Below are 17,608 nucleotides of genomic sequence, written 5' to 3'. Positions count from 1 at the left end.
AGTGCACTTTCTAGTGCTGGTATATACGTTTTTTATTTTATCTTATTTGAATTTTTGGCCGCCATTTTGGAGAAGTGTCTATTGATAACTTCTACCTTAAAATAGGAACTCTGCTAGCAGAGGTTTCTCCTAGTCATTTCAGTTTTTATTATATTTCTGTCATGGTGAAAGAAAACAGAAAGGACAAAGACCAAGAGAGACTGCACATTCAGCATACTTTGCATAAAGGCAGTTTTTAGCCATTCAGAGAACAGTGATGCACTTACGATTTGAAAAATGGCAGGAGTGGGCTGTACTTTGTATGTAGCTTTATTGGAAATTTGTGCAATTTTAACATTTCAGTATCAACACTAGTACAGTACTTAAAATGCAAGTTTGATGTAAGCTAAAAAATGTGTTTGATCTCAGATCAAAACCCTTAGATCTTGATCTGGCTACAGTTGTTCAAAGAGCAAATAACTTTAACCAGCAGATAAAATGTACTCCAACTAAATAATACATTTTATCCACTGGATAATGTTATCCACACTTTGAACAACCAGGGCCCGGTGTTTCATTGGATATCAAGATTCATTCATCTGACTCAAATGAACGTCATTTATTGGCTGCTCACTTAGAATTATAAATGATTGACAAGCCTCCAAGGGGATTACCATAAAAGTAATGTTTCTTTCACATTGGACAAACCCCTATTTAGGCCAACTGCTATTAAGCAGCCAATGGTGACCACTTAAGTTGTGCAGGACCCACGCCTATGAATAAATACAAGAGCCAAATTTTTGTCAGTGGTTGGTGTTTACTACTAAATGAATGCATCTCTAAATTTCTGCTCTCAATAGGCCATTTCTGAGTTGCTTTGAACTTCACTACAAAAGGGAGGCTAAGAGCAAAGCCTTTCATGTGAAATTAATTTTTAAAGGGTCTTGAAAGAAGCAGACTTTCTAAGAATAATTTTAAGAAAAAGGACAATACATTTGATTTTAAAATTAATGAGAAATGTTTCTATCATACTACAATTATTGTCAGTTGCGAGGCAAAGTGATCTAGAGCAGATTCAAATTTATAGTGAAGACATGCTTTCATAAATACTTGGAAATTTTATTGCTACATGCCGGCCTTCACTAAAAATTCAAATCTACTGTCAAGTAACATTACTCACAACTTACAATGATTGTGATTGTGTACATGCATAATCAACAAGGGTCTTACGTGACCTTACTAGGGATTTGACCATATTTGTCACTCCGCAGACATTTGCAATCCTCATTACCCCATGGGCTTCCTGAATATTAACACAACACCCTGAAGTAGGTAACAAAAATCTAACACAACTTCATTTATTCTCTGTGTTTATAATTCAGCATGGCTTAATCTTGGCCCTCGCTTCTTTTTCTCTTTTTTCTTCCTGCTTTTCTTTGAAGAATCCTCTTGGTTATTCTTTTCAGTTTTCAAATCCTGAAATACAAAATTAGCAGCTGTTATTTTTACATCTCGGCTACTTTAACTAAGGTAGAATTCGATTAACAGCGTATTTCTGGAATGAGAATAAGCATAACAGTTGCTAAAAGTTTTCTTTTTAAGTAAATTTGGGAAGACATTACTACACAGATGCGATGACACAGGATAATTTAAGAGCAGTTTTGTACTCCAGTAACTCCAAAAACCTCTCGCGAGGGATTTCTTGTCATCATTGTATGTATTCTTATTCCAGAATGGGGTAAATCGAATGCACCTTAAGTTAATAATTATTGTCAACAAACAATTATTGTCAACAAACATTATACATCAGAGACATTAATTTAATCAATGACTGCTGTTTCCTGAGGAACTGTTTATCGACTTGACCACTTGGTGCCGCTCTTCACTAGTTCTACGTAGTACACAAGTAATGCAAGACCAGTTATTACTCATCTGACACAGCAGTGACCCCAGACATCCAATGCAATTTGCTCTTGGTAAAATACAGTGTGTAACAAAAAGATTAACAAAACAAAATAGTGACTTTTTTCACCTCTGCTGCATACTATTTGGGCCTCATATTATGAAATTAATTTACTGAACTGGTATTTGTTTGGGCAGGTCTTCACCACAATCTTTATTGTATTACACATCATACATAAAAAGTGACTTTCGTTTTGTTCTTTTTTTGATGGAAAACCTGATTTATCACTTTAAACTTGCCCTTGTATCAAAATATTTTATTATGCAGACATGCATCCAGGCAATGTGTTGAATCAAAACAAAATTTTCCCAAAGAGAAAAGACTTGAAGTTAAACAATCATTTTAAAGTCCTTCAGTCTTCTTTTTTCTAAATGGCTCAAAATTGAATCAAATCAATTAATTCCTAGAGTTACACGACATCTACTTTCCACAAGTCACCTACAACAAGGGGGGCCTGTTTACATGGGAAGGAGTTTATTAAGTAGCATCATAAACAAATACCTCTTTTTTAGCACTATTTCTGTAAGGGTTAACGTAGTTGGGATCTCTTGGTACAAGTCTCAGTTCTTGTGCCATCTAAACAAACAAACAAACATGTTAAGTTGAGAAATAGAGAACTTAAGTCTAAACTAAGGCAGACTGGGAGGAGGAGAATCTCCCCTTTAGCCATTTAAATTCACTATATCAATATGAAATAGGCGATTTCTGAGTTGCCGTGTACCTCATTATGAAAGCGAGGCTAAGTGCAAAGCTTTTCATACAAAAATTAGGTTTGTTTGCATGCATATGAATGAAAACTAATTTTCACAATAACAACTATGCACTTAGCCTCGCTTTCATGACTTACTTTGACTTAGTTCCTTATCTCCTCTGGGAGAATAGGGCCGTTGACTTGTTTTCTCCATCCCACCCTGTCTCTCGCAGCAGCCTCGCTTTCATGGTGAGGCTTAAAACAACTCGGAAATGGCCTATTAAAAGCCAGACACTTAATGCCACTTGGAAACCATGGCAAGATTTGGTGCTAGTCCATCATAGAATACCTAGCATGAAGCTAAGTAACCTAGTACGAGTAATACTACTCCGCCTGAAGTGACTATTGACAAGTTTGTTGTAACTCAGGTTCATGGGACACATATAGGAAACCTAATTTTGTTTTTTGGTTTCCATGTGTTTATAACTTATTTTACAAGAATTGCTGCACTTCCCGCTGAAAAAAAAAATAGTATTTCCAAATCACAAAAAATGAATAATTAGTTCCCACAAAGAAAAAAAAAAAAAAATGATCACACCATATGGAATGACTGACAGAACAGATGACTTCTATGTATGAAATCGTGCCTGTCCCATTTTCACACCAAGATCACCTATCCATCTCAGAATACTTACTTGTCCAAAAAGTCATCTGTCCCTAGTCCATCTTGTAGTGCGAAAGTGGACACCTTTGTCCATACCTCTCAGAATCTCCCAAAAGTAGCTGGAATGATGTGCATTTGGCTAACAGCATTCATTTTCACCATGTCTTTAGTAGCAGAGACGTGGTTAATTACAACTATTTCGATATGACAGTAAAATAGTGGACTTTAGAGGAACCACTAATTAACTCACCAAGTCTAATAACTTTGAGTCTGTTTCATCATAGACTTGTGTTTCATTGCAAAAGCTCACACTCCATCTGGCGAGGAGTTCTGATTCTTTGGATTTGCTATATACCTGATTTAATACAGTACATAATAATAATTATTATTAGCAATAAATACCAATGGAAAGTAATAATTATAATTATAATTAACAATAATTATCATTATCCACAATGAGCAACAAAATATTAGCATATGAACCAGTTATGGTCTTCGTTAAAGTTGTGACAATCTCAAATGCAGTGAAATTGGGAAATCATAACAAAATTAAACAGGGCAAAAGAAGAATACGAGTAACAAATTCTCATAAACATTTTAGCAGTAAAACCTTAGAATAAGCTATTGTCCATATAAAACGAGAAGAGTTTCTAAATAACAATTATTAACACCTAGATGGCAAGCTCAAGGTTTCTGTTGGCAAATGGTTGGTGGGGGGCTTAATTCACCCATCGCCAACTATCTGAGAGTTGATAAACTGACAGCTACCCATCTTTTTATTTAACATGTAGCATAACCTGGTGATTGGCAAATTGTCCTTGCACGCAGATCCTGGGCAGTCTATTTAACAATAATTATGAGCTCGAGATTTCTATCACGCATAGAAATTGAGAGCGAATAATCTAATTGTTTTAGTATAAATCTACTTAAGTCGTTCAAAACTAAACAAGTAAATTATCTATATCCTCATCGCAGGCACTTTAAAAATGCGAAGAAGCGGCTGCCATTTTGTTGAAAACCGCTACTCACTATCTATCACAGAATAGATAGCGAGTAGTGTAGCAATCAGAGAACAGCATTGATGATAGAACTCTAGTAGATTTATACTAATGAAAGTTAGAATGCCCTCACTTAGCCAGTCAGATTGCAAGTTCAACTACTTGTCAGTAACTCGGTTATGCTTAATAGATAACCCTTGCTCTGCTTGAATATACAGTCATGTATATTAAATTCAAAACATTTTACCTTGTATGTTACGTCAGGGAGTCGAAGAAGGATATCCCCAAAAAGAGCTGTGTTCTCCAACACATTTGCTAATGCTAGAGGAGGGAAATTATTAATATGGAAATGAAAAGAAAGTAGAAATATTTAATATATCTTTTTATTAAAAGAATGTTGCTAGTCGAGACTGAACTATTTCACATCATGGTTGTTGAACTTTGCAGGTAACCTTTAGCTTGATCAAAAACAAAAACCCTGCACACACATTGAAGTGTTATATAATTCTCATCAATTACAGTTATATAAACAATAACAAAGCCAAGACAATGTTCTTTTAAGTTGGCCTTTAAACAAAAAAACAATGACAAAAGCAACTGTAACAAACAAGAAAACAGTGTAGAATGATGTAATATTTTATCCAGTTGTAACATTTAATCTTTAAAACAATTTAACAAGATTGAAGCAAATCACCTTGAAAAACAGAATCCAACCCAGTTTCTCATTCCACATGCAATGTAACTTGTATGTTTTTTTTTTCTATCAGTGTGTTTGCTTGAATTCTTTGGTAATTAATTTTGTGATGAATGAATTCAATTTTTGATACTTTTGAAAGCTAAAACATTTTAAGTTTTTTTAAGATTGAGAAACACATCGAGTTAGCTTGTACGAAAAAACAACCAGCATTCTGTAGAAAAAGGATAACAAATGCCGCATTCACACCAAGGGACACGTTTAAAAGCTGTTTAGTTAAAACTGCGTTTGTATTTTTGTTGACTACAGATTTAGCATGAATGAGAGTTAAAAGTTTAACTGAATCCTATGTCAAAGCCAATGGTTCAGCTTTCTGTTACCAATTTTCATTTTGTTAAACTTGGTTTAATTAAACATGTTTTGTTGGTGTGAATGGGGCTATAATTACTTTTCAGGCCTCAAAGCTCTTTGGGAGCTTTGAGAAATGCACAACAGGATTGAAATAGATCGTAACTTAAAAAAAATTAGCCAATTTCTTCACATTTTTCTTGTGCAATTTGAAGAAATAATTTGCTAGAAACTTATCATCCAAGCCTGTAGTTTGTTTTCCAGGAATAATAAATTGCTTTAAATTCTCTTCTTAGCACTTTAAGAGTAATTTGTTGTTAGAGAAAGGAGGGGGGCAGGGTTGGTGTAGTGACCCGGGTTTGATTCCCGGACTCGGCGTTGTATATGGGTTGAGTTTGTTGTTGGTTCTCGTCCTTGCCCCAAGAAGTTTTTCTCCGGGTTCTCCGGTTTTCCTCTCTCCTCAAAAACCAACATTTCTAAATTCCAATTTGATCTAGATAGTGTCCCCAATTAGTGCTCTGTGCTAAAGACATTGACTTTTAAATAAAGTGATTTATTATTTATTTTATTTTTATTTTGAGCAATTTTCACAGAAATGGAGAGAAATCTCAGAAAATTAGCCCTTTAATTAACACTTGTCATGTAACTAATAGAGTATTAATTGCTGAGTTATTATTTTACAATAATAATAATAATAATAATAATAATAATAATAATAATAATAATAATAATAACAATATAGTGATTATATTCACACCATCACCTTCTAAGTGTGCTTGTTCTGTGGGAAATGCTTGTCCTGGTATATAACCAGATTCTGTGATTTTAACCCTAGTGTCTTTCAACACCTGTTTTAAGGAGTAACAGGGAATGTCAGTAGCTATATACATTGGAACCTCTCCTTACGGACACCTCTCTATTACGGACAGTTCACTTGGTCCCTGAGGGACAGAAAACCATATAAAGCCTACCTCTCTAAAACGGACACCTCTATAATACGGACATTTATTCCTGTCCCCTTGGTGTCCGTAATAAAAAGGTTTGACTGTAGCTTATTTCTGGGAGTACCCCTCCTCCCCCCAACGAGCAAAATTCGTGCCATCTCAGTCACTACAAAATTCTGAAACTAGAACATCCCACCCCTTTTAAATTTAACAACAGTCTTAGTTAAGCAATCCATGCATAAAATGAATTCAATACAATACCTTAAATAATTTTTCCAGTACTATCTCGACCATCTTGAACTGTTTAGCATAGTCTGGAAGCTTTAGGATACTTTCTGCTGCGTAAGTTTGTTCTGCGCGCTTTTGCTTAAAACCTGCACGATCTGTAACGAAGAGAGTCAAGGAAACCTCCAAATTTACCTTAATTGTCCTAGGTAAATCACACAGTCTTTTCAGGAATTGAAGTTAACCTAATATAAAGTTTTGTTTCATGCGTGACATCAATTGAAGTAGGATACAGATCAGCATTTTCGCGTCCTGCTCCGGTGAATTAGGTGAACTCTCCGATGTGCTCGCAGAAGACGGATCATTCGCCAAGGTAGAAGCCGAGGCATAAACGACTAGAAATAAATAATCAAACAACGAAAGTTTCATCCTTGTGTCCTTCAACTGACTTGAGTTAAAAAGAACAAAAGATGGCGCCTTTAGCTTCCCACATGGTGCAGCCTCAATTCCATGCTCGTCATGAAACTACCCCACTCCTCCTCCAGTGAGTCGTTTCCGACCTTTCCACGTAGGCACGAAAGATTAAAATTGGGTATATTTTTAACCTTTATTTATTTTATCGCTTTCTTTCAATTTTTTAGATTGGAGCTTTATCTAACTTTCTTTTACACTTTTGTTATTTTATTAAATGCCAGGCGCTCTTCCACTCCCCACCCCACTTATCGCAAGAAAGGGCTGATACACGTGGTATACCACAGATCAAAATGGCCTCCGTGTTGTCACTGCCAGATGACGGTCTTTGCATTATTGTTTCCTTCATAGATGACCCGAGTTCGTTTTACAGCTTCGCCCTCACCTGCCAGAGATTTCTTCAAGTGACCAAAAACGCGAAACGTGTCCTCCATACGAAGCTTTTGCGAACGAAAGCCGAGCATTTCATCAAGCGTTACGTGGGCGAAATTTATGATGATGACGACAAGTTGAGCAAAATACAGGGTCTTCTTCGTGATTATGAGGTTCTTAATGACACAAAACTTCAGCTTACGTACGATAAAGTGATAGATTTTTTGCAAAAAAATGGTCCCGTGGCCGCTAAGCTCCTCACGTGGTTTGTAAATGAAGAATTCAGCCGAGAACACTGTGAACACAGTGCTACTTCTTTTACTGATTGCAGAAGTGTAACCCTTCATTTACCAAGTTGTGGAAAGCTGGTGACGATTAAAACCACTGTTAAACATTGTGTCATTGGAGATTATGACCACGTTATATACGCCGATTCAAAATCAAGCATTCACGTAACTTGTGGAGATTTGGATGTAAATTCAGGTTTTTCCCACGATGTACCTGAAGGTTACAATCATTGGGAGGAGGGGGAAGTTAGAGGTGTTGTGGAACCAATGACAGAAGTCGTAGAACTCCTACAGGAAGAACTTGGCGAAACTGTCCCTCCGATAACAGATTACTTCTTTTTCTGGCTGTGTTTCTTCTTTCCAAATCATCAAAGCCTGCATAAAATAGACAGGCATAGTTTTAAGGATGCTGCGAGGAACACAAAGCCTACCCCTGCTTCTGTGCAAGCTGCTATTCATCAGTTCCGCAAGTATCACGACATTAAAAACAGGTTTGAAAAGTTGGTGTCTGAATGGGAAACTGGAGAAGACAAAGAGTCCAACAATTCCAAAATGATTGCAGAAACTGTGCGTCTGTTGGCTCAAAGATCAGAAGCAAAGGACTTCGTGGAGATGAGAACAGCTATTGACCTACTTGAGTGTAAGTTGATGGATCTGGATCCAATAAACTCCCAAGACTGTATCACTCTTTTGTCGAATCTCCTCAACAGAAGGAAAAGAAAAAGATTAAAGTGCCACCTCAGTTGCCAATAAATCTGTAATCAATAAAGTTTTGTTCTAGATGCTTGGTTGAAAAGTTTTGATAGCGCATGGCTACTGCATGCGACAGTGCATGACTCCCATCCTGCGATGAGGTACGACTAGAGTTCACCTTACCAGATGGCAAAGTGATAGAGTTACAAATTGAGTCTTCCAGGTATTCAAGAAAGATTAAAAAGTTAGAAATTGAGAAGCTGAGTCCAGTTACAGAGCTCCTTCAGGAAGTTATCAGTCAGAATCTGCAAGGAGAAGATTGCATCCCAAAGATTAGTAATCTCCTCACTGCTGTTTATTTCTTACTTCCTAAGAGGTTGTGGTGTGCTCAGAGACTTTTTTCGAGAGATTAAATGAACTTATCCCATCAGCTCAGAATCAGAAGAAATTGTGAGTGAGGAGTCATAAGACAGTGAGCCATAACCATATATGTGCAATTTTTTAGTCATTTAGTGACGTTCATATCCAAATTTGACAACATTAATTTTGGGATTAAGAATAAGTGGAACTTAATTTCCTATCTTCAACTATACACCTTTTTAGAGCCTATCGCTGGAGGAGACACTAGGAATGAGATTGGCGTGACAAGCGATAATCTCTTCGGGATGAGCATGGTTTCATTTCCCGAACAGCGGTTGGTTATCAAGCCAAAAGCTTATAAGCCTTTGTTATAGAGTACTAAATTAATGACGTCAGAAAAACTAAATTTCCGAAATTATGGGATTTGTTGAGATATTTTGAAAGAGCACGATGAAAAATGCCTCCCTGTCAAAAATCAGCACCTCGTTGCAATTTTTTTTTTGGGGGGGGAGGGGGTTATATTACTATTAGGCTGATTTAGCGACAGTATGGGAACTTCAGTTGATAATGGTGCGTGCATAAACAATACCCATGAGATAGTCTACAAAGACTCACATCCAGACTATTCTGCTGCTCTACCATCCTCAAATGACTTTCCCATTCTGTTGCTAAATCAGCCTATTGTTATGCCCCGATGACCCCATACAAATCCTTGTAGTTTTGTCCCTGTTCTAAATGGTTAGAACAGAGACAAAAAAAGAAGGATTTGTATTTAGTCATTGGAGCACAAAAGTCCCAATATTTCATTCCCAAATTGCAATAAGATGCTGATTTTTGGCAAGTAGGAACTTTTAATCATGCTCTTTGTGAGCATCTTAATAAATCCCATGATTTCAAAAATTGAAATATTTATGATGTCGTCTTTCAGGACGTTTAGTATTCTATTGGATAAAAGTGATGCAAACTTTGCCTTATTGTTAAAAAATATCCTAATTGGTAGATCAGACAGCTCTAGGCTCCAAAACAGCAATGGTAGCTGAGGTAATGTAAATCTCTTTTACCGTTAAAATAACCACAACAAGGGATTTTGTTGTTCAGTAGAAAGCCACATGCCAAGCCTGTGCCAGAATGAAAACAGAAATCTTTCTTCTACATGAAGATTTTTAGAAGAAGTTACCGTGAAATCCTGAATATAAGCCCCCTAAATTCTAAACGCAAAAAAGGATTCCTATAATAAGCCCCTCCAAGTATAAGTCCCTGGGGGCGTATACACAAGAATAAATCAAAGTAAATTACACATACCATTATGACCAAGCCTTTTCTATCTATAAAAGAGCCATTCTGTACACTGAACTTTGAACTATCATATGAGCTAGAGTATTAAATACGGTATAAACGTTGTTACATTTTCAATAAAGTTTGTTGCTGTTGTGTTTGAAGTTGACATGTTACAGGGATTACCTTGTCATCAGTTTCTATTTTAATTATTATAAGCCCGGCCGATTTGAAATGCAGATTTCCCTCCTATAACTAGTAATGATAATAATCAAAGATTACGGAGTGCAATCGATGCCAACAGGTTCTGTCTCTGCCAAGTTGGTGATGACGTCATCTGCCCCTGCAAAATACCCTGGGGATGCCAGATACACGTCCAGTGATTCATTCGTTCGTTCGTTCGTCCGTCCGTCCGTTCGTTCATTCGTTCGTTCAGTCAGTCAGTCAGTCAGTCAGTCAGTCAGTCAGTCAGTCCTTCCTTCCTTCCTTCCTTCCTTCCTTCCTTCCTTCCTTCCTTCCTTCCTTCCTTCCTTCCTTCCTTCCTTCCTTCCTTCCTTCCTTCCTTCCTTCCTTCCTTCTTCGTTAAAGGAAGGAACAGAGATTACAAAAATGTGGAGCCAAGGTGTGTAAACAAAGACCCATAGGAGCTCATAGGGCATACATTTTTACGTTCGTTTATTCACTCTTTATTTCGCATATTCACGCTTCGTCATTCCCGGTGGTGGTGGAGGTTAGGGGCCAATCAAATTAAAAGAATAGATATTACCGTAGAATTCCGAAAGTAGCAGTTACTTCTGGATTTCTGAGCAGGCAAAAGGGGCCGTTACTATCGGGTGACCGTTAGTTTCGGATGGTTAAAAAACGTAATTTTTCTAATGGTCATTCCGTTTATGCATGTTATTAACTCTCCATATGAACAAAGCAAACTAGCAAAAAAGGCCAAAATGTTCGTACTGTATAGCGAAAAAAAAAAACTCAAAAACTACTCCTTGAAACATAACAGCAAATACAATACGGCGCTTTATTGTTGTCGAGTTGTCATTTCCAAAGGGCCGCTACTTTCGGGGTGGGGGGGGGGGGGGGGGGCGTTACCGTTCGGAGTTTAATTGGAAGATAAATTAAATTAACGTTAGTTTAGGAATTCTACGGTATCTCCATTGATGACCGTGAAAAGTAAGAGGACTTTAGTTTATTTTTGAAAGAAAAAAGTGGGCGGTTTCTGCAAAGCATCATCATCATCATTATCTTTATTTAAACACGGTAAATACATCAAGCATTAACAATTTCATATAAAAGCTACAACTTATTACGAGAGACTATGTATACAGATCAATCTTCTATAATTTAAATTTGACCGCTAACTATAACAAAAAAAGTAAACTAAATTAAAGCATGTTGTAGATGAATGCCGTGTCAAAATTAATAAGCAATCGTCGGAAATTAGTCAGAAATGTTACCTGCCTAGCAGCTGAGGGTAGACTGTTCCAGAGGACTGCACCACTATAGCCAAAGCTATTTTTGTAATAGTTAGTACGTGGCAAGGGAATAACAAGCTTGTTATTAGAATCGCGCAAATTGTAAGAAGTAATCACATCACTCCGCTGAATGAATTTCGAGGACAAATAATTGGGTGCAAGGCCATTCACAATCTCGTGGCCATTCAAGGACTTATAGACCATCTCAGCCTTTAGTTTTTGACGTCGAGTCTTTTAATGAATTGAAGTTAGCTTTAAAATGATTCTACTTAAAACCTGCACGATCTGTTAACGAAGAGAGTCAAGGAAACCTCCACATTTCCCTTAATTGTCCTAGGTAAATTACTCTACAACAACACAGTCTTTTTAGGAATTGAAGTTAGCCTAATATAAAGTTTTGTTTCATTTGTGACATCAAAGGGTATAGATCAGCATTTTCGTGTCCTTTTCAAAAGCTTATGACCCATCTTTTATTATCACATTATTTCAACTAAGCTATTAACCTATTAGATCCAAGTAAATAAAGTTTATCATTATTAGCTTCCCCAGGTGGTCCAACCTCGATTGTACGCTCATGAAACTATACTCAGTACCCCACACCTCCGCTGGGTCGATTCTGATTTTTCCCAAAAGGCATGTAAGTGTTTGCGTATCTTTTTTTTACCTTAATTTATTTAATCGATGTCTTCAATTTTAATGGAAACTTAATCTATCTAATCTAATCTTATTAAAGGTGATCCCATTGAATTGCACCGCGCATTGAGCCGGGGAGCGGAAGGGGGGTGGGGGGAGGCGGTCTTACTGCGCATAATTTCTTAGGTCATTAGCGCACGTTGGAATCGTGGTGTGCTTTCTTTGATGCTAAGCTCAGCTAATACCGAAATCCGAAATTGCTATTTTCTCCTAATCTCCTAAACAAACACCGTGACCTATCTTTTTTATCACGTTATTTCAACTAAGCTATTATCCACTTTAAGTCTTAAACGTTTTTAAAAAAATTGACCAGAGGAAAATAAATTATAGCCACTACTTGATACGAGCTTGATTACCACTCGCGAGCATAATATAGTGATAATGATAACTCGCACGTAAGAAACGATTTGAGTCGATACTACTTCATATTGTGCTTCCCTGCCAAGGAATATATCTTTAATTGTTGATTAGGCCGGCTTCACTTTATTTTGTTTATTAAGTTTAAGTTCTGCTTTATCTATGCAACTTCTGTTACCTCCAGATAGTGGCATTAACTGCTCAAAGAAACTCATTTTGTGAAATTTGGGTAAATTGAGTGGACCATAGTTCTTTTGCGGACATGGTGACCGATCTATTTTATTACATTCCGTGAAGTAATTCTGATTGTAGTGAACAATAAGAGAAAGTCTTAGAAACTTTTCACAACAACTTCTCCTTCGTAGAATCACCTTAATGGGAAGTGTTATGGGGTTTTTGACCTATTGTTTTTGTAAAAATGGTGAAATAAGACCTTCATTTCGGCTACAAAATAATTCTAGAACAACGGGAGCAAAGAAATTAACTCAATTCTTAAAAGCAAACCAAACTCGTGATCAGTTCTAGTACATTTTGGAAAAAAAAAATGCGAAAACTTGAAAACGTTAGCCTAACATTTTTCAAGTTAATCATGGGCAATTTTATCTAACTTTGTTTTAAACTCCGTTCATTTAAGGGAAGTGTCATAGGGATTTTGACCTTTTTTTGTTAAAAATAGAGCAATAAGACCTCCACTAAGCTACAAAATAATTCTTAGAACGGCGAGAGGAAAGAAATCAACTCATTTCTTGAAAGGAACAACTCTTGATCGGCTTTAGCTCATTTTGGAAAAAAAATACGAAAACTTGCAAGAACATTTCCAAGTTTCACTACGTTAGGCCTGCGAACGCAGACGTATTTTCGGCTGTCGACGAAGAGAAGCGACAGCCGGAAATACGTCTGCGTTCGCAGGCTACACTCCATTCCGACCTCTGTCTCTCAGTGGCCAGAGGCACTAATCGACAGTTTTATTGCACTGGGATGATAATTTATAACAAAACTAGACAATTAGTTTTGGTTTCTGTTGATAGACAAACATTTCTGGGTTTTGAAATAACATCAAATTCGCGTGATACTTCCCCTTTTTTCACTTTCCAGTATGTAGAGGATTGCAATTTAAAATTAGATGCACGCCCAATTTTGATATCCAATACGAAGTGTCCGTGTACGATGTAAGCATTGGTTACCTATTTCCAACAACAAGGGAAGTGTTAGGGTGAGCTGTTTATCTTTACTTGAGAAAAGAGTTTGGGGGACACTTTTATATGACGTTAATTGTCAGTATTCTTTGACTCGAGTGATGTTGAAGTTGTGGAGAAGAGCAAGGGGACACTTCGTGACGCTTATTAAAATCTGTGTGCATCTAATTACTTGCAATCCTGGACATTTCAAATCTGTTCTTTCTTATTTCATTGAATGCCAGGCTCTCCTTCCATTCCCTGAGAAATGGCCGAGGTACGCCTTTGTGTAGTCCTTGTACTGCTTTCTCACAGGCCCTGATCACGATCTATTCTTTTCGGTGCGGCCGGTTTTTCGCTCGGATTCTCTCGGCCACGTGATCCGAAGTTAAAAGACAGTGAGAGGCCTAGGAACAAGGCGAGGTTCATCAGTGTTCGCGTGACACACCCTAGATGAAAATGGCTTCCGTGTTGCCGCTAACAGATGACTGTCTTCGCAGAATTGTTTCCTTTGTAGATGACCCAAATACTTTTTACAGCTTCGCCCTCACTTGCCAGAGGTTTCTTCAAGTGATCAAAAACACGAGAAGTGTTCTGCACACGAAGCTTTTAAAAAAGAAAGCGGAGTATTTTATCAAGCGTTACGTAGTCGAGATTGGTGATGATTACGACAAGTTGAGGAAACTAGAGGGTCTTCTTCGTGATTCTGCGCGGCTTACTGCAACAAAAGAAACACTTACTTTCGACAAAGTGATCGATGTTTGGCAAACAAGTGGTTCTGTGGCTGCTAAGCTGTTCTCATGGATTTTAAATCAAGACTCCAGCAGAGAAGAAGGCGAACCAAGAGAAACTTGTTTTACTGAACGGAGGAAGTTAACACTGCAGCTACCGAGCTGTGGAAAGCAGATGTTGATCCAGACGTATTTCTTTAGAGATTACAACGGTATATACGATCCCGAACTAAGCATTCACGTCACTTGTGGTGATTTGGATGTAAAATCAGAACACTTTACCCGCTGCATAGCGGACGATTACATGTATTGGGGGGAGGAGGAAGTTAGAGGTGCTGTGGAACCGATGAAAGAAGTCGTAGAACTTCTGCAGAAAGAACTTGGGGAAACTGTTCCCCTAATAACAGCTCATTTCTTTATCTGGCTGTGTTACTTTTTTCCAGACGAGTGTAACCTGGATGAAGAACACAGGCTTCGTTTTAAGGATGCTGCGAGGAACACAAAGCCTACCCCTGCTTCTGTGCAAGCTGCTACGGATCAGTTCCTCAAGAATCAAGACGTTGAAAACAGACTTCAAAAGTTGTTGTCTGGGTGGGAAAGTGGTGAAGACCAAGAGTCAAGGAATTGCAAAATGATTGCAGAAACTGTGCGTTTGTTGGCTCAGCGATCGCAAGAAAAGATCCTTGAAGGTCTGCAAGGAGATGCTTCGAGGTTTTATGGCATTGCAACTGACTACGACTTAAAGAAACTACCAAAACAACTTCTGCTTCATTTAATTCTTCAAACATCGTTAGAAGAAAGTGATTATAGTGCTGCCTCAGTTGCCGACAAATGTGTAAACAACAGAGTTTTGTTCAAGTGCCTTGATGGTAAAGTTTTGACAGTGAGCGGCTCTATGCATGGTGATGGTGCAGGACTGCCATCCTGGGATGAGGTACGACTAGAGTTCACCTTACCAGACGGCAAAGTGATAGAGTTACAAGCTGAAACTTCCAGGTTTTCAAGAAAGTTAGAAATTGAGAAGCTGAGTCCAGTTACAGAGCTGGTACAGGAAGTTATCAGTCAGAATCTGCCAGGAGAAGATTGCATCCAAAAGATTGGTAATCTCCTCACTGCTGCTTATTTCTTACATGCTTTGGAGTTTACAGCATGTTCAGAGACTTTCCTTGAGAGATTTGACGAACTGATCCCATCAGAATCAGAGGAAGAATTGTCAGCTGAAGAATCAGAAGACAGTGAAGATTAACCATGTACCTGCCATCTGTAAGTCATTGGTGACATTCAGACCAAAGTATGAGTATATAGGTATGGCCACCCATCGGGAATGGCTAAGTGACTTTTTTAATACAGGTTGTACAGATAACACATTAAAAAAACCCAAAAAATGTTGATCACTTTATGCACAATTTAGCATTCACAAAATCACTTACCCAGTTAAGAAACTGCAACAATAAAATGGTATGACAAAGGAGAACATAGTGAAACAAAAGGACTTTTAAAACATTAATGCCAAGATATTATTCTGCAGTCAATATTGTATGCACATTAGAAATTAGATTACCTGGTAGGGTATTTGTTATTACTTATATATTTGAGTACCCCTTCAAGGAGAGATCCCTTCAATCTTCCTAGTGAAATCTTCTTTTTCAAGTTTTCAAGAAAGATCAAACGGATCTCTGGTTGTATGGTTATTTATATTTAATTTGAGTGGTTCCTCCTTTAACAAAGTTACTGGTTAATATAGGTCAAGACAATTTATAGAAACAGCTCGTTGGGACTTAGAGGTGACCTCTTAGCAGCAAAAGAGAACCAAAAAAACTTACTATGGTTAATCATGACACGCAAACAGCACAATGAGCCAATCAAAATTCAAAGTAAGTACATGCCCGTAACTGGCCCTAAGCGCCTGAATTTGATTTGTTCTTTACTGCACTCTACGATTGGTTGCTAAAGTTCGGGCCATTTTCTCAACCAATGGGAAGCCAAACCAAAACCAGTCGTGTCTTGAACACACACGTTTTTCCACACTTAGTGTTGGTTACATGTTTGTTTCCAATTCTGATTGGTTTATTGCATTGTTTTGATTGACTAGAGTAAGGGCCTCTTCATATGAGCCCGGTCAACTGGGCTGGCTCGGTTTCCGACATCTCGCCTTGCCACTCTGACAAGTTGGAACGTGGTTCCACAGGTATTTCAGGGGGCTTTTGGACATTTTTCATCTTGTGAAGATGTCTTTTCTCATGTGAAGAGGCCCTAATTTGCTCATCGGTGCATGCTGCCGAAAGTTAGCCTGCGCTTGCATTAACCAATACAGAAACACAAGTTTGGTTTTGCTACGAAGTTTTAATTTTGGGGGTAAGAAATTGCTAGAAACATACAACATTCATGCAGGCTAGCAACAAAAAGAGGTCTTGCAATCTACTTGGCAACACAAGAACTATTGTGTTTTCATCTATAACTTGGTGAAATGTATAAGCAATATAGTTACGTTAGTATCAAACTCAAACATATTCTGTTTCTCAGTTTAGATAATTTACTTGATGCTGCAAAAACTATTTCAGCCAAAAATGCACTTTCATCTTTATTTGTATTAAACGTTAGTATCAAAACTGACACATCTTCTGTGCCTTGGAGTGCTTTCCCTTTGCCAGTACTGGCAGGCCAGTCTGTCAATCGAACGCGTCGTTTTGAAGGATGGTGTTGAAAAATCTTGGAAAATAATCACTCCGAAAATGGTACGTGCTATTTTTGAAGAAATTCAAAGGACTAGCATTAAACTTATCTTACAAATTGGTACAGTCCGTTTACGAACTGCCTGGTCTGGCAGGCCAGTACTGACAAATGGAAAGCTCCCTTGGTGTCAGTGTGCACTATTGAGTCATGGATGCTCTTGACAGGTTTGCGTCTTTCACGCTTAGTAACCTCCCAACTGCAGCCATTACTCAATGGTGCGCATTGGTTGGTTTTGTGCCGCACAGTGCCGTGGAAACGACTATGTGCCATTTTCAGCGCCGGCAAAAAGAGCAATCTGGTACAATATGAAGGTAGCCTTGGCTTTTTCAGTTGTGAACAAAGTTTAATTTTCAAATAAAGTGAGTATCGCATTCCATTTGCTTTGATATGTTTAACAGCTGCTATGACCTGTTCATCTGAGTTGCCCTCCAATTGATCTCAGTTTTTTTTTAGGCTATTGACACACTTCTTATATTTTTC

At 37.8% G+C, this 17,608-nt stretch overlaps 3 protein-coding genes across 3 annotated transcripts; 2 read left to right on the top strand and 1 right to left on the bottom strand.

The window, feature by feature from the left end:
- Positions 1–293: 293 nt before the first annotated feature.
- On the bottom strand, positions 294–7,006 carry LOC146471615 (coiled-coil domain-containing protein 134-like). The gene is made up of 7 exons (XM_085120162.1): positions 6,800–7,006; positions 6,543–6,664; positions 6,101–6,185; positions 4,543–4,616; positions 3,548–3,652; positions 2,444–2,518; positions 294–1,455 (listed from the first exon to the last, which is right to left on the bottom strand). The coding sequence occupies exons 1-7, from the start codon at positions 6,933–6,935 to the stop codon at positions 1,351–1,353; spliced, it is 702 nt and encodes a 233-aa protein (XP_084976288.1). The 5' UTR covers positions 6,936–7,006; the 3' UTR covers positions 294–1,350.
- A 189-nt stretch (positions 7,007–7,195) lies between these two features.
- LOC146471614 (uncharacterized) lies at positions 7,196–10,133 on the top strand. Its single transcript, XM_085120142.1, has 2 exons — positions 7,196–8,552; positions 8,704–10,133. The coding sequence occupies exon 1, from the start codon at positions 7,271–7,273 to the stop codon at positions 8,387–8,389; it is 1,119 nt and encodes a 372-aa protein (XP_084976268.1). The 5' UTR covers positions 7,196–7,270; the 3' UTR covers positions 8,390–8,552; positions 8,704–10,133.
- Positions 10,134–14,042: 3,909 nt separating this feature from the next.
- Positions 14,043–17,504, top strand: LOC146471613 (uncharacterized). Its single transcript, XM_085120135.1, has one exon. It carries the CDS (start codon positions 14,118–14,120, stop codon positions 15,639–15,641), a length of 1,524 nt encoding a protein of 507 aa, XP_084976261.1. The 5' UTR covers positions 14,043–14,117; the 3' UTR covers positions 15,642–17,504.
- The last annotated feature ends 104 nt before the right edge of the window (positions 17,505–17,608 follow it).

The sequence above is a fragment of the Pavona decussata genome, unplaced genomic scaffold, assembly GCF_977016875.1.
Source record: "Pavona decussata unplaced genomic scaffold, jaPavDecu1.1 SCAFFOLD_102, whole genome shotgun sequence".
Lineage (NCBI taxonomy): Eukaryota > Metazoa > Cnidaria > Anthozoa > Scleractinia > Agariciidae > Pavona > Pavona decussata.
This window is presented reverse-complemented; position numbering and strand designations above follow the sequence as displayed.

What these genes read in the sequence shown, in the direction of transcription:
- LOC146471615 (XM_085120162.1), bottom strand. Translation starts at nt 6,935, where the DNA reads ATGAAACTTTCGTTGTTTGATTATTTATTTCTAGTCGTTTATGCCTCG. An exon ending in ACTCAAAGTTATTAGACTTG is followed by an intron (nt 2,519 to 3,547) that starts GTGAGTTAATTA and finishes TTGTTTGTTTAG; the next exon opens with ATGGCACAAGAACTGAGACT. An exon ending in GAAATAGTGCTAAAAAAGAG is followed by an intron (nt 1,456 to 2,443) that starts GTATTTGTTTAT and finishes TTTGTATTTCAG; the next exon opens with GATTTGAAAACTGAAAAGAA.
- LOC146471614 (XM_085120142.1), top strand. Translation starts at nt 7,271, where the DNA reads ATGGCCTCCGTGTTGTCACTGCCAGATGACGGTCTTTGCATTATTGTT.
- LOC146471613 (XM_085120135.1), top strand. Translation starts at nt 14,118, where the DNA reads ATGAAAATGGCTTCCGTGTTGCCGCTAACAGATGACTGTCTTCGCAGA.